This window comes from Thunnus maccoyii, chromosome 19 (genome assembly GCF_910596095.1).
Source record: "Thunnus maccoyii chromosome 19, fThuMac1.1, whole genome shotgun sequence".
Classification (NCBI taxonomy): domain Eukaryota; kingdom Metazoa; phylum Chordata; class Actinopteri; order Scombriformes; family Scombridae; genus Thunnus; species Thunnus maccoyii.
In genome coordinates this window covers 7,218,930-7,242,520 of record NC_056551.1, presented here as the reverse complement: position 1 = coordinate 7,242,520, position 23,591 = coordinate 7,218,930, and the positions used below count along the sequence as shown (strand labels likewise).

The 23,591-nt window shown below is 38.5% G+C and overlaps 1 protein-coding gene across 1 annotated transcript in view; it reads right to left on the bottom strand.

Annotated features, from left to right (window-relative positions):
* Window positions 1–23,140, bottom strand: part of lrrtm4l1 (leucine rich repeat transmembrane neuronal 4 like 1) — a 49,314-nt gene extending 26,174 nt beyond the window's left edge. Inside the window, exons 1-2 of the mRNA XM_042395353.1 lie at window positions 22,771–23,140; window positions 1,772–3,402 (exon numbers count right to left, since the gene is read on the bottom strand). Coding sequence (XP_042251287.1) covers window positions 1,772–3,402; window positions 22,771–22,774 — 1,635 coding nt within the window. The 5' untranslated portion in view covers window positions 22,775–23,140. The remainder of the gene's footprint in view (window positions 1–1,771; window positions 3,403–22,770) is intronic.
* Window positions 23,141–23,591: the final 451 nt, after the last annotated feature.

The following is a 23,591-nucleotide window of genomic DNA, read 5'->3' as shown; positions in this document are numbered from 1 at the left end:
TTGCTTTATGTTTATTTGACCTTCACTTTGCAGTAATGCTTACAGATCACACCAAAAAATATATACTGTGCTATATGTAATCAATTGTCCTTGCTGAATACTTTACTTTTTAACTTTACTTTTTTTTACTACAGTAAATGAATAATGATTTGCCTTGTACAATATGTACACTCTATAACAATACACTGTATTCTACACTATACAGTCAGGTTTCAGTAAATCCATAATATCTCAAGGAATCATTACTGTTGATTTCATAGGTTTCAAATCTTTTTCTTACTGCCTTTTGTATGATACTGTTATTTCACAATAATGAGATAATGAAATTGTGGACCCAAAATTCAGAATATAGATTTCAGAATTATAAATTTTGAGTCTGTTGTGAAAATTGAGTCAAAGCAAGCTAATTTACTATGACTAGAGGAGAAATTACAATTTAAGGAGTTATTATAACCCTTTTTTGTTTTTTTGTTTTTTTTTAGTACTTTTGACACATTTGTCAATAAATATTTAGCAAACAACATGGTTTAATTAACCTTTAAAATATGGATGGATCCATTTGTGAGTCATAGGTGTGTTGTTTTTAAAAGGCTGCATTTTCTAAATTAAGAAAGCGTGCTTCCTGAGATCAAACAAAGACGACCTGCAGTTTTGAGTTTTCAGGCGGGTGATTGTAATTACCCTGGTTTATAAATATACTCCTTATCACAGCAGAGGGATCCACATTTAAGCCATATCATAAGCTTTGGGATTACCGTATTGCCTTGCCTCTGTACAGATTACCATAAATCTCCCCACACAACTGGGGAAGTGTGCGCTGTTCCTGAGAAACTCAGTTTAACATTGAAGAGCAGTTACAGTGCGCATCTATAGACAGAACATGCAGATCACAAACCTCAGTTACCAAGAATGGATGTTCAAACTTGTAATGAACAAGTTCCACTATTTAATTGTATTAAAAACCTCTCAAGCAACTTTTGTCAAATCAATAGAAAAGCACTTTATCCACCCTTGCTCTCAATTTTGTAAAAATTGATAAGACTGTGTCTTACACCAAGCTGAATAGAGTTATGGCAATTTGGACAAGCTTGCATTTTAGTAAAATAAAATAAAAATTCCCAGCGAAAAAAGGTTCCATAGACACATCACAGGCCATCTATATTTGCATATACACCTACATGCACATTCATGTACCAGCACACACACACACACACACACACACACACAATCCTCAACTACCAAACCCCACCCTCCCTCAAACACACACACCAAACACGCACCTTAATATATGTGAGCCATGCAATGCTGATGTGGAGTGGTGTCTGCAAAATAGTTAGTGTCCAATTATTCATGGTCCCTTATAGTCAACATAACATGAAAAGGTGTGGCTGTGAAATAAGAATTTAGATAACAAGTAATACACAGATAAATACTGTGATACAGAAAAGTAATTAAAGCCACACTCAATTAACCTCAGAAAACACACATTTCTCTATTGCCTTATTGTTATAACTAATGTTGTGGTTTGCTGCCCCTGTATTAGACAGTTTGATTTTCCACTTTAAGGTTCAATGTAAAAGTAAAAACCCGAATAATTGGAGACATTGAACATTTGAAGTCAAGCGTGTCATGAACGAAGAGTCAAGGGTGCTTAACTGTGATTCAAAAGTGTCTTTTTACAGGGCATACTTAATAAGGGATTTACCTCTCTGATGAGCCTTTGTATTTTGATTTTGATTTTTGATTTTTAGGCTGATGCGATGGATCATACCTCACACTCCCTGGAGCCAGAAATTGTGCAAGTGCAGGAACCAGTGCCATTGCCTAGCACCTCCAATGCTTCTGGTGTGGCAGCAGGGTTGTAGCTCATGTAATACTCTTGAAGCTGGGAGCTCAGGTTCTGCTCTGGCTCTGGGCTCTTTTTGCGACGCTTCCGTCCTACCATGGATCGCTGCTGTAGCAACCTGGTTGCACCTGGGTAGCGTCGCCACAACACATAAATAATTGTCAAGATTAGGGACATGGTGAAGAAGATGGCCACGCTGCCCACCACCACTTTGTGCAGAGTCATGTGTTCCAGCTCCGGGGGTGGTATGTAGGTTGGTCGAGTGCGAGCAACTGAGTCTCTTGGGTCTTTGCTCATATGCCCTGGGAAGGTAGGATGAGGAATAGGTCGAGGTCTGAATGGTGGGAGTGGACCAAAGGTGCTGGCTGGTGGCATAGGTGGAGAGCCGCTAGTAGGGGCAAAGGTTGGTTCAGTGGTGGCTTCAGAAATTATGTCTGACATTGGTGAGGGTGTTTCAGTCAGAACATAATCAGTTTCCTCACAAATACCATGGTTCCTTGTGGCTTCCATAATTTTTTCTCCCTGGAGATACTTTGGGCTGCTGCAAATCATGGTGGTGTCTTTACTGCCCCGAAAATTCCTCAACCATGCCACAAGTGGACATATGCCAGTCCCACAATCCCACATGTTCCCAGCAAGGCTGATGGAGGTCAGTGAGATCCATGCTGACACCGCCTCCTGAGACACATTGGACAGTTTGTTGGATTCCAGGTTGAGAACTTGAAGGTTGGGCAAGCAATGAAACACAGCTGGGTCCAGGGTCTGGATCTCATTTCCAGACAGATCAAGTTTCTGCAGTGTATACCAAGTCCACGGAAGCCCCTGGTTGACCACCCTAATGCGATTCCACTGCAGATAGAGTGATCTCAGGTTGGCTAAGCGTGGAAACAGAAAAAAGTTTATCCGTGAGAACTGGTTGTGCTCCAGATGCAACTCCATCAGCTTCTGTAGCCCCAAAAAGGTGGTGCGTGTAAGAGCCTTGATTCGATTGTAGCCCAAATCCAGAAACTCCAAACTTCGGCATTCCAGGAAGGCTCGAATCGGGATGTTGGAAAGACCATTTGAGCGTAGGTGTAGGTTTTGCAGCTTTCGTAGGCCATGGAATTGACCTGGTTGCAGGATTTCCAATTTGTTGTATGACAAGTCCAGACTGCGGAGATTGGGAATTCCATGGAATGTTGAATTGTGCAGGGATGTTATCTTGTTGGAGCTCAGTATTAGCTCTTTAAGCCTACGGACTCCCTGGAATGCTCGACTGTCAACAGCTGAAATCTGATTGTGGTCCAAGTAAATCCAGAGAAGCTGACTGAGGTGAGCAAATTGATACGGTAGCAGGGTGTGCAGTTCATTGTAGCGCAGAGAGAGGCCCTGGCAGCCTACTGAAATGTTTTCTGGAACATCTAAGAAGCCAGATGAATCACAATGGACAGTTTTCCCCTCACATCGACAGCTATTGGGGCAGGTGCGCTCACCAAAGCTGAACAGTAGAGGAGCCCGCAAGAGGAGGAGGAGAGGAAAGAGGAGGTGTGTCACTCGTCTATCAGACAGCAATGGACCTAAAAGAGAATAAAAGACAGAGAAATTATTGCTATGAAAATCAAGCCATTTTTTTTAGATATTTTTTACAAATGAGCCATGGAAAGAACACAAATTCAGTATCCTCTGGAAGAAAAAAGGATTCACATTTTTCCCAACAGGTTTACCATGTGAAGAATAATTTTTGTTCTTTGTTAAATGGCTACCAGAAGAGCTGAATCATATGAGTGGAAAAAATAGATGAAAATCTCAGGGATCTTCAGGAGAAAAAATAGGAAGTGTAATGTATTACATTTCCTTAAGTCCTTTCTCCTCGCTATACACAGTGAAGAATTATACATCTCTCACCAGTGGGTGATGATTTTATTAGTTCTTCTTGTTCTTAAAGCAGCTAAAACAAGAATTACCATCTATACTTTGCATACCATCCTTTTTATTAGTCCTCATATGATCACGGGTCATAACACTGGTTTCTGCAAAAGTGCACTTAACTGAAAGGCTGCGTCTCTCAAACATTAATATTCTGAACATGGGCTTCTCAAGCATGGCGAGCATCTGGACAAAGATTCTATACATCTGTTAAAGGTTAAGATATCAAGAGACTCACTGCTGAAATGTAAAAAAAAACCAAAAAAAAACAAGAACTCCAAGGAGTTTAGATCATTCACTGTTTTCTCAGTAATAGCACAAGCCCTGCACATACAGTTCGGAAGATTTGCCAACTTTTGCAAGACCCCTATGACCTCTATGTTAATTTGAAAATGGAAATCAGATGCATTTTTTACTTTATCAAAGAATAACCAGGAGTCTTTTCTACTTCAAGGTGAGACATGCTGTGATTTTCCTTACTCTCCTGTGTTATCAGCACTCACCATCTCCATTTTCGTGGACAGTCTAGATTCACCCTTTCCCCATTTCAAGAAGTTTTACAATCCTGCATTCACTGGAATATCTAGTATATCTAGTTTAATACAAAAGAGGATGTGAGCAATGTCAGCACCCTAGTCTCAAAAACCGTTAAGGGTAAGGCTTCCAGGACCTAGAGACCTGTTCACAGATGTTTCAGATTCCTCCACCAAATTTGCGTAAAACTCTTGCACAAAAGGTTTCAGGGACACCATGCCCATCCACACCAGATATGTTCCATCCCAAATTACCTGCTCACATGTATGATCTAGTCTATAACATTGGGTAACTCAGGACCTGAGCTCCTTACCTTATTAAGGAGTTCCTCAAGGGTCTATTTTAGGTCCTGTCCTGCTCACTATAAATTACATTGTGTCAAAAAGGTTCTGCTTTGAAGGCTATGAGCACCTGACTAGTGTTTAAGACACACACAAGGGAAGATACCCTGCCATAAGTGTTTGCAGATGTCTGTGGGCTGTGAACAGGGTCTGTGAAGGATTTGCAACCAATTATTTAAGATAATGGCATAATTTTATGTTTATGTAAACTGGTCAAATTCTACTCTGTCCCTTATCATTGGGGGAGCACTGTAAAAAGGACAGCAATTCCTGTACTTTTCATCTAATGTAAACATCCTCCAAGTAAAGCTGACAGTCACCACTTTAACCTTTAGTCTGGTATGATTTCAAATTTTACATGCTGCAGTACAGAGCCAACACATTGCTGTCCTAATACATTCCGATTGCACTATATGTCAAGGGACACATCCTTGACCCAGGGCTCTCTTCTGGTCTCACTCTGAGTATAGCTCAGATTAAGGATATTCATATTTCATGACAATGTTGCTTTCAAAAGTATTTTTACCTTCCCTCAGCACCTCTCTGCTTTCATGATCAATTTTCTGTCAGCTGCTTTGCTGTTAATGGCTGGAGATTTGACAATTAACAATGAGTTAGTCTACAAAGGCATAGAAGGAGGGAGGGTGTTAATTTTGTTTGGACAGGCTGAAATGGCAGTGTTTCTGAGTAGGAAGTGGATGATGACAGGGATGACAAGAAGCAGTAATAGGGATCTAACGATTGTTAATACTTTAAATATTATGAGAGAATTCAAGATCTAGTGGTTGTAAATGTTGCCACAGGTATGGAGTTTGTAATTTGAGTGGTGGGAGACCTCTCATTTTTTGATTCGCTAAGATTATAATTGTGTGTGTGTGAGTGTTATACTCAGAGAGAGAGCGAGAGAGAGAGAGATTGAGAGAGAGTGATAGAGAGAGAGAGAGAGAGAGATATTAGGAGAGAGACTATTTCCTTAAGGAAGAGTTTTAGGGGTTAAAAATACATTGAAGAAAAATTTTACTTTGCAAAAAGTGAATTTTACAACAGTATTAATCATTCTAGGGACTGGTGTGGTGAGGTACTTACATTGTAAGATATTATTTTTCTAGTAGATTTTTGTATTTTTGAAACATTTTTGGATGGTGGTTGAATTTCATGTTCAGGCAGTTTAATCTTATGTTTAGTTGATCCTTTTTTCAAAACTCAAAACAATTACATAAATAAAGAACAACTTTACCTATTTTTTCTCTATGTGAGAAAATGCCAACATGTTCTCACTCCCAACTCGTCACATGTCGAAGCTTGGTCAGGACCCTGTGGCGTCACTTTTTAATGCACTGGGTACCCCTTTAGCATCATTTTTCAAAGCAAAGAATCACAGTAGTCACTGTTAAAAAATAATTATATTTTATGGTGTGACAACACAGTGGATAAGGTCTGGTTAGGTTTAGGCACAAAAATCACTTGGTTAAGATTAGGGAGAGATCACGGTTTGGGTTAAAATAAAAAATAAAATAAAAATGGCGACAGCGTTACAAGCCATCCACCAACCCGTCCACCTCCTAATAAGAAAGTCAGTTTATATAGATGTCATGTGAAGTATGTCACTTCAGAAATGTTAATATGATACGTATTGTTGAAATGTTACTATGCTCTGTATTACGTGTTGACGTGTTGATGTGTTGAAATGTACATATTCAACGAATCTGTGGTTTGCACAAACATACAATGTTTTATTCTGGCGACCAGGCTGAAATTTGTCACCTTATATAGACCTCATTGGTCTCATGGCGTCTATTTCAGACATTGTGGGACTTCAACAGAAGAGTATCGGACTACCCTGCATGTTGAAAAATAACACTAAAGTGGTACCCAGTGCGTTAAAAAGTGATGCCATGGGGTCCTGACCAAGGTTCGATATGTGACGTAGTTGGGAGGGGTTGGGTTGAAATTGGGAGTGAGAACGGGCTGTAAATGCATACTGGCAGAACAAGGAAATCATATTTCATATGATTAAGCATTAGCACTAATTAAAACATACTTAAATATAACTTATTAACAGCTGAATGATGTTTGCTGCCTGCAGAACTGTAGAGGGACAACATGTACAACACATATGCACACACTTATTTTTACTTCTACAGCTGTGAGGACCCTTATTGACACAATGCATTCTCTAGCCCCTTACCTTATTCCTATTATTACTAAACAGCTGACCTCAACAATTGTCCTAAGTTAAACCTAAACCTAATTCTAACCTCAGCCATTAAACATGACTTGACCTCCAACAGCCCTTTGAATTCAGTGCTGAACAAAATGCCCTCACTTTCCAAAAATGTCTTCACTCTCGAGGTCTAATACCCAAATTGGTCCTCACAAAAACAGAAGTACAAGAATACACACACCCCAAATGCTGTGATTTATTTTGTACTATATGCATAAGTTACTGTTTGACTTTGGACAAGGTTTATAAAATGACAGCAAGTGAATGACTTGAATACAAAAACAGAAATGCATCATATTAGGTAGAATGTGCAAGTCTGTGTACACAAGTTCTGAAGAGACGCATTGCTTTCCAGAATGGTGTGGATAGACAGGCTGACATTAAATACAAATAGACAGAGGGAGACTATAATGATGACAAAAAATTGGGTGAATTGACAATTCAAGTCCTACATTTGCACATTATCTGCACTGTAATCACTTTATATTCACATTTATATATCTTCTTTCTTCAGAAAGCTGTATATGAACAGCATATTAAGTGCAGTGTGATGCCTCTTGTAATTGTAGTACCCCAGTCGTGGAACGAGTTACCAAACTCTGGTTTGCAGAGTCCTTCTCAATCTTAAAGAAAAAACTAAAGACCCAGCTCTTTCACGAACACCTCTGTACTTGATGGACTGAAGTTAGAGAAAAAACAAAAATACAAAAAAAAAAAAATAATCTGCTTCTATGCAATCTATGAACTCTATGCATTGCCTCTGTGCACCGCCTGTTGGCATTTACATCCTATCGGACTCAAACTTAGCTTTATGGCACTTACTCGTGTTACTTACTCTCCTGACTAGATCCCTGCTTGTGTTGCATCAGCTCTCAGATGTACATCACTTTGGATAAAAGTGTCTACTAAATGAAATGGTAAATGTTCATTATAAGCTTTAATATGCAGCTTTAATGTGTACCAAAGCTCCAGGACAGAAGTATTGTATGTACAGAGAATGACTAGTCATTTCTGTGTGCTAACCTGCTAAACTGCTACTGTAACTAAAAAATGTTTTATTCTTCAACTGTTTTATTCCTCCGTTAGCTGGCATAAAGTATACAGAGCACATTATTATGCATCATTATAACACAACTTACGGGAGTGTCAAATGCCACTGTGACAATTTAAAATAGATTGCTAATATATTTGCTAAAATAGATAGCAAACATTCACTGTCCCACATGATCTGCATTAATCACCAACTATAAATATACTATCCTGTATATCTCGGTACAGACAGGTTTGTTTTAAGCCATGAAATTACCAAACAAGAACAAGTACACACAAAAAAGGACTTTCACCTGTTGAAAATGACATTTTAGGAGTGACTGAATTTAATATACTTCTTTGAGACTTCATCCTTGCAGCAATGCGACAATAAATGGTAGGGGTGGAACAGTAAGCACAATTCACAGTTTGATACACGGCTCAGTTTGGGGCTTACAGTTCTAATTTATTGGAGTTGCATAAATGGAAGTTGCAGGTGGTAACTTAATTGGAAATTAGTAGCTCCTGTGCGCTAGAGCATACCATTGTACAGCCTTCTGCTCTAATGACAATTACCTTGAGACCACTAAAAAGCACTCAGAGAGCACATACCTCGACAGAAGCTGCACAACCCTATAAATGTTATTTTAGTAATACAAGATGTCAAAAAATGATGGATCTACATCTGGATCAGCATCAATGATAGACAAACATGGGATTGAGTCAGTGTTGTAATTCATATAGTAGTAGTATAATTGGCAAAAATGCTCATCTGTCACTGTTGTAAAAGTTTTTTTTTTTTTTTAAATTCTGGATCTGAATCTATTTTTTTTTAAAACAGTCATTTGTTCCATTGACACATGGCCTAATTTTGCACCAAATATCAATGAAATTAGTTTATAGATTTTTGCTATATCCTGCTAACTACTAAACAGACAGGCAATAAAATATTTGCTAAAGTGCTAAATTTTTTTGTTTAATGTTATTAAAAAATAGCAGTGAAGAATGTAAAATATTGCTAGATTTGTCATTAATATGGAAAAGTGCAAAAAGTAGACCAGCAGAAGGAAGTAAACCAGTATAGGAACTAAATGAGGTATTGTGATAGTGAGTGACAATCAGTGGAAATGACACACTATGTGAAAATGTGTGCTATAAATAAACCTCTGGAGACCTCCGAGCTGTTACATCCACTGGTAGTGGCAGGTTTGAACCCAAAAGCAGGACAAGGAGACAGACAAAGTTAAAAGGAGAGTTCAGTTTACTCATTCAACAGGCAAGGTGAAAACAGTCACTCAGACAAACAAATCCGACAAGGGGCAGGTAGGGAATCCAAGGTTCAGAAAGCAAGGTCAAAACAGGAAGGTCAAGAAAATACAGGAACAAAGAATGCCGGATAGTTTGATGAAACACACAAGACAATTTGGTGGAGAACAAAGGGAAGCGGACTGGTATTTATACTGAGGGACTAATGAGGCAATGAGCTGCAAGCGAGAAGATGGACAGGGAAAACCAGGTGAAAGGAATGAGGTGATTGCATGGTAAAAGGGAGTGGCAGGATCTGAAATAACAGTAGAGTTAGTGAAATGGCATGAGAACAAAAACCAGATGAAAATAAATAAGAGTTAGTGGGATTCGTGACACAAGCAATAGATGTACAACCACAGACTCATTCATTCTAAAATAGGTATCAAACATGCACTGTACCACAAAATATGCATTAATCATAAACTATATATCTCAGTATGGGCAGGTTTATTTTGAGTGACTGAATTTCACATACTTCTTATACAATTTCAATATTGATGTTTTATTTTGAAATTTGCAAACAGGGTTCAGCAGTCCTTGTCATTGAGACTTCTTCCTTGCAGCATTGAGACAATAGATAAATTGTAGGGGTGGAACCGTAAGCACAATTCACAATTTGATATATGGCTTGGTTTGGGCTTATAGTTCAAATTTATTGGAATTGCATAAATGGAAGATGCAGGTGGTAACTTAATTGTAAGTTCCTGTGCACTAGAGCATACCATTGCACAGTCTTCTGCTCTAATGACAATTACCTTGAGATCACTAAAAAGCACTCAGTGAGCACATACCTCGACAGAGGCTGCACAACCCTATAAATTTGTTATTTTAGTAATAGCAGATGTCAAAAAATTATTGGTCTGCATCTGGATCAGCATTAGTAGTGGACAATCATGGGATATATACAGATTATTTTCTTTTGAGTCAGTGTTGTAGTTGATATAGTAGCGGTATAATTGTCAGAAATGCTCATCTGTCACTGTTGTAAAGGTTTAAAAAAAAATCCTGGACCTCAGCCTATTAAAAAACAATCACATGGCCTAATTTTGCACCAAATATCAATGAAATTGGTTTGCAGATTTCTGCTACATACAAGAATAGGTAGAATGTAAAATATTGCTAGATTGTCATTAATATGGAAAAGTGAAAAAAGTAGACCAGCAGAAGGAAGTAAAGCAATAGAGGAACTAATCGAGGTATCGTGATAGTGTGTAAATGAGAATCAGTGGAAATGACACGCTATGTGAAAGTGTGTGCTATAAATAAATCTCTGGAGTCCTCCAAGCAATAGATGCACCGCTAGATGCACTTCCATCACCTCCATTAGGTGATCTGTAAACTGGCATCCACAGCACTATACACAGTCATCAGTTTTCCCTAAATGATAATCCCATTGGAGCATTTAGAAGAGTCTGCTGTAAACCCGAAGAGGGGGATTTAGACATATTTCAGATGGTAGAAAACCCCAGGCTGTACAATGTGATAGAAAGCCACAACATTCAACCACTGGCTCATTGACGCCTCTGCATGACAGCATCTTTAATTAGCACTCATTGGTTCAACATGGATTTCTGCGTAGACAGAAGAGTAATAAAAACCCACTGGACATGTGTACATCAGGCTCCCATGGGAGGCTTTACAGAGCAGATTGGAGAGACTTTCACTTTAGGGCAGATTAATTACCCAATCATTCAATGTGGTATTATTTTCAGATATCACTCAGGTTTTTATTTTTTTTGTTGTTGTTTTTTTCTTGTTTCATGCATCAAGTGCTGTAAGAACTTTAGGACCTCACACTCTAGTTTCTTGGCAGCAACACACTAGCAATACTTCAAAGACAAACTGGAGTAAAAGAAAGCTTTAAGATAGACTATGTCTCTGTTAGGAAGCTAATGAGAACAAAAAAAGACAAAAGGGGAGGAATAAAAAAGCCAAATACTCAACACAACATCATGTTCTCATTATATAATATTAAAAATGTACACAAAGATGCTCAATTGCATGCACATGTATGTATACATTAACATACACTGCTACACTTAGGTACTTCTTAGTTACAATTGACGTTATTATGAGAAACTTGAAATGTTATATTAGAGGGAAAACGTGTGTCTTGGTATCATCATAAATAAAAAATAGGCAGAATTATTCAAAATCTCTTTATGTCATTATGGAGAGAAGAAGACATAAGTGAACTTGAACTATAAATAACATCTCAGTTCATGCAGGCATCGCTATGAAATCTGTTCCCCCTCAGAGGAGATTTGATCTCACGCAATAAGCTACATACATCTGTTTACCTGAGTCTCTCTTCTTAGTACAGCATGACCAATCAGAGCCAGAGGGTTTTCAGAGATTTTATATCTTGTGCTAGTTAAATCTTGAAGAGTTGAACAACTTTTAGTACAACAATACATAAATACACATTGGTATAATTATCACACACACTAAATCTATTCCTAAGAACCTTCAAGTCTGTTCTTTTTTCCCCTTCTTCTAAGTATGAATAGCAGTGAAAGGTGAATGAATATTTGGCCAACAAAAGGTTTGCTGCCATCTCCCTGATGTATCCCTGATTAATCTTTAGCTAAGGTTGAATTTAAAATTAAGGCTGCAATATAAAAAAAAAAAAAAAAAAATCAAATCCACTTTTAACTTTTATTAGGTTTAGATTTTGTTATTACAACTTTTGCAACAGATTCAACTTTTAATTCTCATTGGTAAAATCCAGTGTATTGCCAGGGTACTTGTGCCTTGAAGCAAACTAGAACACATTGCTGTTTCTTTTATTGTCTGCAACGAGTAATACTTCAACACAATTTGCAACTGATAAAGATGCAATTGCAAGCAATAAATATCAATTAAAGAACAAGCTCTGTGCTCCTGTTTCCCCCTGGGCTCAACATCTCACCACTGGGAGTGGTTTGCTGAAGTTAGAATATAATGTTCAACGTCAACTAAAATGGGCTTTCAAATGCAGCAAACAGCAAAAGTTATTATATTAGCTCCTAAAATATATCTTTTCCCCAATTACCTCACTTAAGGTCAGGCTCCAATGGCAACCTTTATGAAATCCCATAAAAATGAGACTCCTTCCCCCCTTGAGGACAGAGTGGATTCTGGCAGGCCTCGCAGAGTCAGCTGTCGTCTTCCTTGGCGGTGCGACAAGTTGATATTTCATTTGAATGCACGGTGCTCTGAGCACTGATGCAAAGGCTATTACCCAGAGTGCCCGAGTGGGTTGGCCAACAGTGCGAAGGCCGCACGCTGAAGCACTTCAAAGAAATGAAAAGTGTGCAAGAAAACAAAATATATTTATAATGTATAAAAAATATAAATATATTTCTTATTAAATGGTCTACTGTACCATAGGTTATACACATTAAAAGGAAGGGTGTGTTGTCTTTATGGAAGCTTGTCAAGATTACAAACTGGCACAAAAGTGGAATCAACTTCGTAGATATGGACATATTGTATTCATTACATAGTGCTTTCTTTTTTTTTTTTTTACTTTGGAGGACATAAGACTTTATATATTTATATAAAGTCGATATTTCATTGTGTAAATGGTTCTCTCAGCCCTTTTTCTTCTCCTATCACCTCATTATACATTGAGATATATAGATATGGAGCATTCATATGATTAGTAGGGAAAGACTGATCAAAAAGCTAGAGAACTTAAATATGGCAATAAATGTCATTATTATATATAATATTATGTATTTTTTTACAGACTTTAAAGCTTCAGGTATGGGCCTGGTATATGCTCCAATTCTACATCCTGCTTTCCCTTCCCTCCCTAACTGTCTTCTTCTCTGACACAGGAGCCAAGGGTTTTAAAATGTGTGATGTGTGATCGAGCTTAGGCAAGCAGAATTCTAGGGCACTACAGTATGTGTGATATATTACATTATTGAGTGTGTTCACTCAGATTTAAGGCACATAAAATTAAAAATACTTTCAGGGCACAGAAGTATGTGACATATTACCAGTCGCAGGGCCCATCATGCAACGGTGATTAATTGGACACGCTGGCATTACAATATTGAAATGAAGTACCTTTTACACACTTAAAACCCATTATTTTATGCCCATTAATTTGAAAATTGGAGTCAGCTGTAATTTCAACTTACAGCAAAAGCATGAAGCTGTCTAAAATGGCTGATTTATGATAAAAGCTTATTTTACTACTTCTGGAGCTGCGCATACAGTGGTACATGCAGGGATAGGAGGAGCAGCCACTCTTAAATACACTATATTGTATCTATCTTGCAACTAGAACAAGATATATGGAAAAATAAAGCTTAGCTGGTTAATATCATACCAGAAATGGCAAAGTACAGCTTAAATGGGACAGCATCAATTAAAAATTTAGATGAAATGAGCAGTCAATTTTGTTAGCTCAGTTATTCTGTCCAGATTTGTGAAGGATGTAGTGAGTGAGGTCTAGTGAGTACATGACCTACTCAAGCATAACAGCGAAAAGAGGAGAATGGAGATAGACGGATTGCTCTAGCTTTGCCTGCTGGCTTTTATAGGAAAAAGAGAAAGGCCTAAATTATTACCACTCCAAGACCTAATGCCATGATTAGCTGTATTGATTTGCTAAGTCTAAGCATTAACATTTCAGATCAATGGGATTAGCAACAAACGGTATATAGAATTCTTCTTTATCCACAAGAGAAACTGCCTGTAACGTATATCAACTTCTCACTGTAAGTACAGTGCAGTAGTGTTGGTCGCCATGTCTATTGATTGAAGTGTTAATCATTCTCATTTATAGCATGGCCACTGAGAAATCTCAATTCTGATTGGCTGGCAGATGTTTGATGCAGGTGTTTAATTAATGTGCCAGTATTAAACTCAAGGTAAAGACAGCAACAGTGAAGCCCAGATAAAGATTGTTATTTGTGTAGCTAATGAAATGAAATACATAAATAGCTTCACAGTGGGAACCACGCAAATTTATTTTCGAATGTGATATTTGTGTGAATCCATCCAAATCAACAAATGGTAGGAGGAGGAAAGAGAGGACTTTTAAAAACCAGCCAAGTTAGCAACAGTGATGTTGGAAGCTTGCTGGTCTGAGGGACAGCTGCAGAGGAGAGGAAGGAAGAAATTTAACCAAAACCCCACAGAAAAATAAATAAATAAATAAATAAAATTGGAGAAGCCGCATATTAGAGTGTGACAGGAAGAGAGAGACAGCTGTAGAGAGCTAACAAGTCTGTGTGTGTGACAGATAGAGGGAGGTGGAAAGAGAGAGGCAGCCTGTGTGTGTGAGACAGCCCCACAAAGTTATCTCCGCTGAAAGTCTCAAGCATACCATGTAGAAGGATCCGACGCTGTTCTGTTCTCTTGTTGGTTGAGTATGTTTAAGATTTTAGAGCAGTCAATGAAATTCTTTAAACTTTAAAAAAAAATGTCCAGATTTTAAAACTTCAGCTTAGCCTTGTAAAATATATTCCTTCCTATTGAGCTAGTTGTTGCCTAGCAACACAAGCTGAGAGCCAGAAATTACATTACATGAGATTTAACAGAAAAATTACATTAAAATGTGTTACATTAGTAAATGAACAAAGAGAATTTTTGAACTGAGGACATATGGTATTTTCTTGGCAAGTGGCCATGCTTTAGGGAGGTTAATACCTTTCAAGTTATATGATTGTAACTGACACAGAGGCTGAGAGTATTATCCCATACATCATTTAGTAAATTGAGATTCATGTTCCTGGTTGAAGATCTGGCATTATGGCCTTTTTTGACTATTTTTTATAAACACTCAATTTTAAACATATCTGTGACATTTTATTCACCAAACATTTTTTAGATTTCTCTAAATCCATCTCATCTTACAGCCAAGAATCCCCCCTGTCCTCCAGTTGGCTGTTTCAGAAGCTATTTACATAAAATCTGTATTATCAATGACCATCTACTCCGATTGGCTTGACGCGTGGCTCCCACCTTCACCCCTAGCCAGTTGGAATATGGCGTAATGGCTTCAGCTGGAGACGCAAGATAGTATATAGCGGTCTATGAACTGGAGTCTGATCATGAAGGGGAAGAACCTGCAGTTGCACAGTTCAGACTTCAAAAGGATGTTTCAGAATGGTAAGATAGTGTCTAAGTTTCCTAATAAAATAAAAGTTGTTTTGTTTTGTTTTTTCAAATGTTGCCGGAGGTCGCTAGCTTAGCTTTAGCACAGATATACTCCTTTAGCTGAGTAACAGAAAGAAACAATGTTAACGAGTGCGCATGTTTTAAAATTTCATCCAAAAATTGAAGATGAAAAAGTTGAAAATCCTGCGGCGTACTGAGTCTCGTTAAACAGACAGTCGGCTGTAAAATGTGTGGAACATCCTGACATAAATTTCATCCTCTGGACAGCTGTAAAGACTTTTTCGCTACTGAACAACCAGCAACACTTCCAGTGTCCTGCTTTGCTTGTCATCTGGCTGAAAGGCAAACTCTGACTTACAGCAGGGTGGGCTCATGCTAAAGCTTCCTATTATATTTGATTTGACTTTCTGGTGTGATGTAGTAACAGGTTTCTACACCACTAGCTATTGAGCTGAAATTTCAAAAATTCAAATAACTTAAAAAGACAGAGGAGATGGAACTGAGTAATTTTACAGCATGGGAGGGTCCCACCATCATCCTAATCCATCCTAAAGCTCATTTTTTCTTGTTTTCCACAACACCAGTCCTGTAAGCACACTACTGATTACAAGTCAGGTTAAACACACACATGGCTACAACTAGTGATTTTCATAATTAATTAATGACTTTTTTTTTAAATTCATTGATTAATTGTTAACTCCTTGTCAGGTAATAGTTCCAAAGGTGAACCCAAGATGATGAGTTTGAACTGCTTGTTTCTTTTCAACCAACAGTGCAAAAACAACAGACATTCAATTTAAAATAGCATAAAACAGAGAAAAGCTTAAAAATCCTCACATCTCAGGAGCTAGGACAAAAGCATGTTTGGCATTTTTATATGAGAAATAAACAACAGATTATCAAAACTGTCAATTAATCTCCTACCTGTCAGCTAATTGATTAATCAATTTATCATTTCAGCTCCATTGGAGACAATTTAGAACACTACTCTAGCTGACTGGCTGACCTTTTAAGTGAAGCTGCCCAACAAATTGTAGAAAACAACAAACAACAATGTTGTCTCATAGAAAGCACAACCTTTTACAGCCTATGTAACCACTTACTCTGCTTGTCAAGGGTGTATGATATAATCTGCAGGGAGGGAGACCTTTAAAAAGTCTAATGGGTCATTTTGCATGTCAGCGTTTTCACATCAGCAGGTTTTGTGTGACCATGAAAGCTGTCCACTGTGGAAAAGGCGGTCTTAATGAGAAGTGCTGGATGGAAGTCCACTTGGAAAAGTGACTTTTTAGAGGCACTTCAGCAAAATCCATTCTGGTCTGGTGCCTACAGCGTTCTCTCAGCCATAGAGCGGCCTGATATTAGAGTTACTCTGAGCCTTATGAATATCCAGTGGTCATACATCAGTTGAACCATGTCTGCGTAGCCTTCTGTTTAATAAAAAATAAATCACAACTTCTCATGCAAAATAATTAAGTTATGGTTCTCCCAAAAAGGTGTCAAGGCAAGAGTGGAATCTTGTTTCATATTCACATTAAAACTTAATGAATCTATTCTATTCTATATTCTATTTAATTAATTCGGTGGTATGATCTGACATGATGTTTGTGCCTGATGAAGACCCAAGAATGATCAAAAAACTGCAGCACAAGATAATTAAATTAAAGAAAGTGTACAGATTTCTTTTTCTTTTCTTTTTTTATTCTTGCCTTGATATAAGTGTTATCCAGCTACTTTACTCCTTATCTTTCTTAGACATTGGCAGTAGTTTAATTCCTTGGCTATAAAGATATACAAAAAGGATTTTTCCCTTAAAGAACAATTGAACTGTGAAACTATTAAATCAGAAAACATTTAAGAAGTACAGTCTGGTTAGAGTGAGGTCTGCCTCAGGTAAAACCTTTCACTTGTTTGATTTTATTTTCAAGAATACAGTACCAGTCAAAAGTTTGGACACACTTTCTCATTCAAGTGAATGGGTGTGTCCAAACTTTTGACTGATACTGTATGTAACTGATTCATACAGCAATGGGCTGTATCAGGTTGTTTGCTTCTCTGATAGTTGCACCCAGAAAATCAGACATCATTAGGTCTTCAACCTTTACACTGCCAGCGAGTAACATCTAGACTCAGCCTGTCAAAAAGTGACAGTTTGAACTCTTCACAGGCCTATAGATTAGATTAGATTGGGGTAGATTAGATTCAACTATGTTATCACTGTGCAGTGTACGAGTACAAAGCCGATGAAATGCAGTTAGCATCCAACCAGAAGTGCAAAAAAAACAGTATTATTTACAGATGAGTGCAGGAAAGTACGTGATGATATATCTTCCAATAGTGTATGTCCAGTGATGGACTGTGGACAGTTAAAATATACTTATAAATATTATATATGTAAATATTTTAAATATGTATATACAGAGGTGGAAAGAATTAGAGAACAGAGTGAAAATGTAAGGTTACAGTATTAACAGCATTTGGTATCCAGAGTATAAACAGCATATGTACAGTTGGTTATATGTACAGTAACATTATCTGAACAGCGTAGCGGATCAGACTGTGCAAAATATGAACAGTGCAAATTACATGTTCGTTAAAGTATTTTACACAGTGCAGTAATGAGTGCAATGATGCTATTAGACTGGTGGTGTGGAGCTCAGCAGGGTCACAGCCTCAGGGTAGAAGCTCTTTCTGAGCCTACTGGTGCGAGAGCAGAGGCTCCTGTAACACTTGCTGGATGGGAGGAGGGTGAAAAGTCGATGGTTAGGATGAGAGACATCCTTGATGATGTTTCTCACCCTGTAATATCCAACATATCAGGATCTGTACTGATGCTGGCTGCTGCTTAGGACTCACACAGACACACACACACAAGCATGTTATTGGTTTAGAAATCTGTGCAAAGAGGCAGAGAGCCATGTTGATCGATATGAGTGCTGAGGTCAAAAGATCAGCACAAACTGAAAGGTTTAAGCTGGCCACTTTGAGCTGAGCCTGCTGTAAAGGCTGAAGAGTTGACATCATGGATGATGAGTGTGTGTGTGTGGTATGCTAGTAATCAGTAAAGGTCAGAAGTTTTGCGGGTTACGTCCTTCATTCAGGAGTATGAAAAGCAATATTTATATTTAATCATAATTCAGCACTTTAGGCCAGTGGTTAGTTGTTCCAATGCTCATGAGAATCAATTAAGACACTTCTGCTGTATATAATGGAACTGGCTCACTTCACTTTGAGAAATCGACTATAGTATATTAGTTATTTGAATTTTGGATTCTTATCTTTATCATTGTGCTATAGAGCTCCTGGAAGGGAGGAAATAAAATAAATATCTTTTGCATTCTTTCACAAAAACATTACTTTGCACCAGCAGTAGAAACAACAATAGGACTTTTGGCACAAATCCTTGCAAATAAAAGCATCATTTCCACAAATGGATCTTTTTTAAAATGTCTTTCTCCTTCCTCTATTTGTCTCCATGTCCCTTGTGGAGCTTTGTACTTTACGGCCTGTTCTCAACAGAAAAATGACAGTATTGGTCATTTGTTTAAAGGCCCTGAAACCTAATTTCTAAATCTGCTTCTTACTATGAGTGATGGGCTCCTGCATGAACTTACATTTTTCTGCCAAAGTTTGGCAACAATTTGATTATTTCACAGAGAGATTTCTGTATCCGTGCTTTTGTCTAGACTCTCTCACTGGGTTGAAATGGGCACGGTTCTGCTTGAAAAAGGTGATGTCACCTACTTCTGTGCACCCAATTAGGATTTAGCAATATTTGAATCGAAATATGATGACAGTTGTGGGGTTGTTTGCTTATGTTGCCAGGCCACTGTCAATCAAGTCTGATCAAACTGTACCAACACAGTCCAAATGAAGTAGTAGGCTGAATTTTTGAGTGTTATAGGTCTTAATAATATCCAAGGATAAGGACTTAAACTTTGATTGTTGCTTTAAAATGTAATGTTACAGAGACATACAAAAAATTTGATACCAGGTTTTCAGGGGATCTAAACAACTGACTTTAACACCAGAGACTGTGGTTTGCATCTTGTCTCCTACCAACAGTCAGTGTTGGTTTCTTTTAACTATGACTATGGTATTTTCCAAATCTTAACCAAGTAGTTTTAGTTACCTAAACTTAACAAAACTATGTCTGCAGAGGTAATAGAACACGAAACAAACACATGAATTTTTGTAACAATTGTACTGCAATGGTTGTTTTGGAAGGTACTGACAAATTATCTATTTCTTCATTTAGGATGGACTTGTTTTCCAAAAACAAAGCATTTTTTAAGAAAGGAAGCCAACATTATCAAATAAATAAAACCATGACAGCCAAACATATAGGCTGTAGTGTGCTTTACTGACAAAATACACAACACAATGTGGTTATTGTTGCAGAGTCTTTTTTTTTTTTTTTTTTTTGGTGCAAGCTCAGCTCCCCGTGCTTACTGCCAGAGTTTGTTCTCAGTTTTGTGTCTCTGCCCATATTTCACTGCTTGAGTTCAATAAGCAGGACACATTGTTGGGGGAAATCTTTCACAGATATTTCAAAACTTCAAGGAAAATAAAAAATGTGAAGTGAATAATAATAAAAAAAAAAAAAACTCAGAGAGGTGTTGCCAATCACAATAGTCCAACACTCAGGGACAAAAAACTCAAATGAATGACCTAGAGGTAGAAGAAACTAGTTAAATGTGATATGCTGTGGATGGCGTGTGTAGGTAGTGGTGAACTGAACGTTACTAAAGTGCTGCAGAAAAATGCCTGATGGGGACTTTCTGTCAGGCTCAGAATGAGGAAACATGCCTCACGCTGACAGAACAATACTTATTGATGGCTTCAGCTATTTCAAAAGCAGCTACAGCTGCAGCCATTTAGACTGTTCGAAGTTAGTTTCTTCTTCTTTGTTGCATAGCTGTTAATATGTCATCATATCATACTGAGCTCTGGAAGAAGTGTTAGTTTACAGCAACATGTTGTGTTACTGCTTTAATCTGTAGGATATAGATGCCTTGTCTTTCAGCTAAAAGCATTTATTCAATTATATTCAACTTCGGCAGTTTAACAATGTGATGATTAATTCATAGAACTGAGAAATTAGATCTACACCTACCGTCTTAAATTCCATATGTTCTTGAAGTTGGAGGAAAAGTTAGTGGTTTTGTGCCAAAGGCAAACCTGTGAATAACAGTCGATACTGTAATGACCTAAACTATTAGAAGCTTGAAGACGTGGAATGGAAAAAATGTGTCCACAGGTTTTTTTGGTTTTTTTTCAACTTCAAACTCAACTTATGTTTTCCAGAAATTTGCCCCATGGACCAATTACTATCTCTGTGTGTACCAATAAACTGATGGATTATTGAATAAACTGAGGGCAATTTGAGCAGAGTTGCCCTGTTGCAGGCACTTCGCCTACAGCAGTTCAGTTAGACAGGAGACCTTCGGGCCCCTGTGTTGTTCACAATGAGATTTTTTTTTTTTTTTAAGATATGTTTTTGGGCTCTTTTTTGGCTTTAATGGAGAGCTGATAGTGGAGAAGCAGACAGGGAACAAGGGGAGAGAGAGACAGGTATGACATGCAACAAGGTGTCAAGCCGGAGTTGAACCAGGCACGTTGCTATTATGTGGTACGCGCTGTAACCATTCGGTTACCATGGCGCACAATGAGAATTTGATCAAATTCATCAAGACTTGGCTTGTTATTCAAATGTTCCTCCTTATCAGTCATTAATTTAAAAGTATTAATGTTGTTACACGTTTGATACTAATTGGTTGTCATTTTGAAACACTTAGTCAGTCAGTTAAAATATGTTGGCATCAATTTTGATGATCATTTCAGTCATTTATCAAGTAAAAATGACAAATATTTTGTAGTTTCACTCTCTCAAATGTGAGGATTTTCTTTGTTTTTCATCTTGAACACAGTATAAACTTTTCTTTACCATTTGTGGAAAACAAGGCGATGGATGAGGATTGGATGGATACTGTGAGATAGCTTCATTTAGAAGTGATATTCAAACAAATGCAACCACTTATTTTGGGTTAGTGATTGCGATGAGATAATTAAAATTGTAATGGTATGTGCTAATTAGTTGCACTAAGCTGCTCATTATTTGGGAAAATCCCACAGATCTGCACGGATGTGTGGGCAGCATATCCCTCCAGCCTCTGTCATATTTTTAGCAAATGTGGAAATGAAAAATAGACTAAAAATAAAACGAAACAGCAACATAAATCCAACAAGTGAGAAGTCAAGACAAACAGAATGAATCACAGGGGTGCAGTTTAAAAACAACTCAAACGGTTCTCCCTACACCTCACCTCCTGTCAAACATGCCCTGTTCCAAGTGTATGCGCGCGTGCGTGCGCGCGCGTGCCAACATATGAATAATAGTCCTTCACTGATATTCAACAACAACACAAGTTGCACTGAAAGCAAGGACGTTGAAAAATCCTGACATTATCAATCAAAACAGCTTCAGACCGCCTGAAAGTGACAGCCTCGTTTCATCACATATTCCGTCACAGTTCTGAACACTTGCAGTTCGTTTGAGCCCAAACAATGCGCAAAAATTGACTGAAGCTGCGGAACGCAAATGCCCTAAAACACTGAAGAGAAGTGTGGGTTTGTGAGGTTTGTGAGGCTGAGCGGTGAATTTAGCTTTAGAGCACCCACAGTCAGTAAAATGGAGGAGGTGATAGGCAGTGTGGGATGAGATTGTAGGTGCTCAGAGCTGTCAGGAGAAGAGGGGAGGTAGAAGAAATAGAACGGAGTCAAAACATGCCAGAGCTTTGAAGGGTGAGACAGGGGGGGAGGTGAGGGGGAGGCCAAAGAAAACGGACACACTCCACCAAATTTCGGCCATTTAAAGCCAGCTTGAGATTGTATGAATAAACTTGTTAGTGCTGCTTCATTAACAGCGACGTTATCTGACAGACAGGCTAATTGTCTATTATCCAGGCTCCACTCATCATTGCGCGCTGGCATCCATACAGACTGAATCAGATTCTGGGCTACATCACTTCCACATCATAAAGGTGAGAGTATTATTGTCTCTCTCCACTCCTTGATATTCAGTAGCATGAACACTCCCGCCTGCAGTATTTGCTTTGTAAAAAAAAAAAAATTCGTGGATAGAAAAGGAAAACCTTCCTGAGGTGTTCAATTCAAATATTCTCAAGAATCTAAAGAAATATTTGCAGAGAGTAGGGTAAAAGTACTGCTCTGAAAGACTGGAGATGTAAGCTTGCTGCGCAGGAATAAGCCGCGAAAGATCTAGTGAAATTTTCTGAACATCCACACACTCACAGCTGCGCCAGAATCTAAAAGCAACCCATATTGTTTTTGTAAGCACCACAAGTGCGCTCAACTAATAATACTGCTGATTTGCAGGCTCTCTGTCTCTCCAGCCTCTGGCGGCAACTGTTTCAGAATGAGACACCCCTCCACTTACTTACCCATGTTGTCTCATCGGTCCGTTTCCTCCGTTCTCCGTATCGCAATCCAAACCACAGATCACGACTTCTTCCGTGTCGCCTTTTCTTTCCAGTACCCGGTGAGCCGCGGAGCTCTGCGCGCCTCTCACGCGAGGGGTGACTCACCTGCCTTCATTCTAAAAACTGTCTCTCGATTATAAAAAGCTTCTAAAGTTTGCGCCCATGCTCCTTGGCGCAGCGCAACTTTCCAGACCTGTTACAAATAACCGTGCCATCAAGCCCCAAGTTGGGAGTCAAACGCTTGGCTCTACAGGGTTTTTTTCACCTGATTGAAGCATAGTCTTGGAACAGGTGCAAGCAAAAAAAAAAAAAAAAAAAAAAAAAAAAAAATTAAAAACAAGAAAAATCCCAGCACACGTTGCAAAAGTTAAGAGGTGAAAACGAGCTTGTGCAGCGGGGATCGGTGCAGTCACCGTCGGAGGCAGGTGTCCTCTGCGCAAACATCCAGTGGAGCGGCAGAGACGCCAGGCAGCGATCACGGGTAGGCACGGGGGTAGTGTCAGGGGCTCCTGTGCAGCGCACTGGCTAGCAGGTTGCGTGTGCGCGCCCGGCTGCGTGGGGGACGTGTGCGCGCGTGTGCAGGCGCGCGCATGTGGGAGAAAGAAAAGGAGAGAGAGAGAGAGAGAGAGAGAGAGAGAGAGAGAGAGAAAGCATTTAATGTGTTCAACAGCTGCAGGCAGATATGGTCAAATATGAGATTTGCTTTTGTTTTCTGCTGTTTTTATCTTCATCAATACCGACACAAACAAGCCAATGCAGGAGCCGTCTCCCCCCCCCCTTTA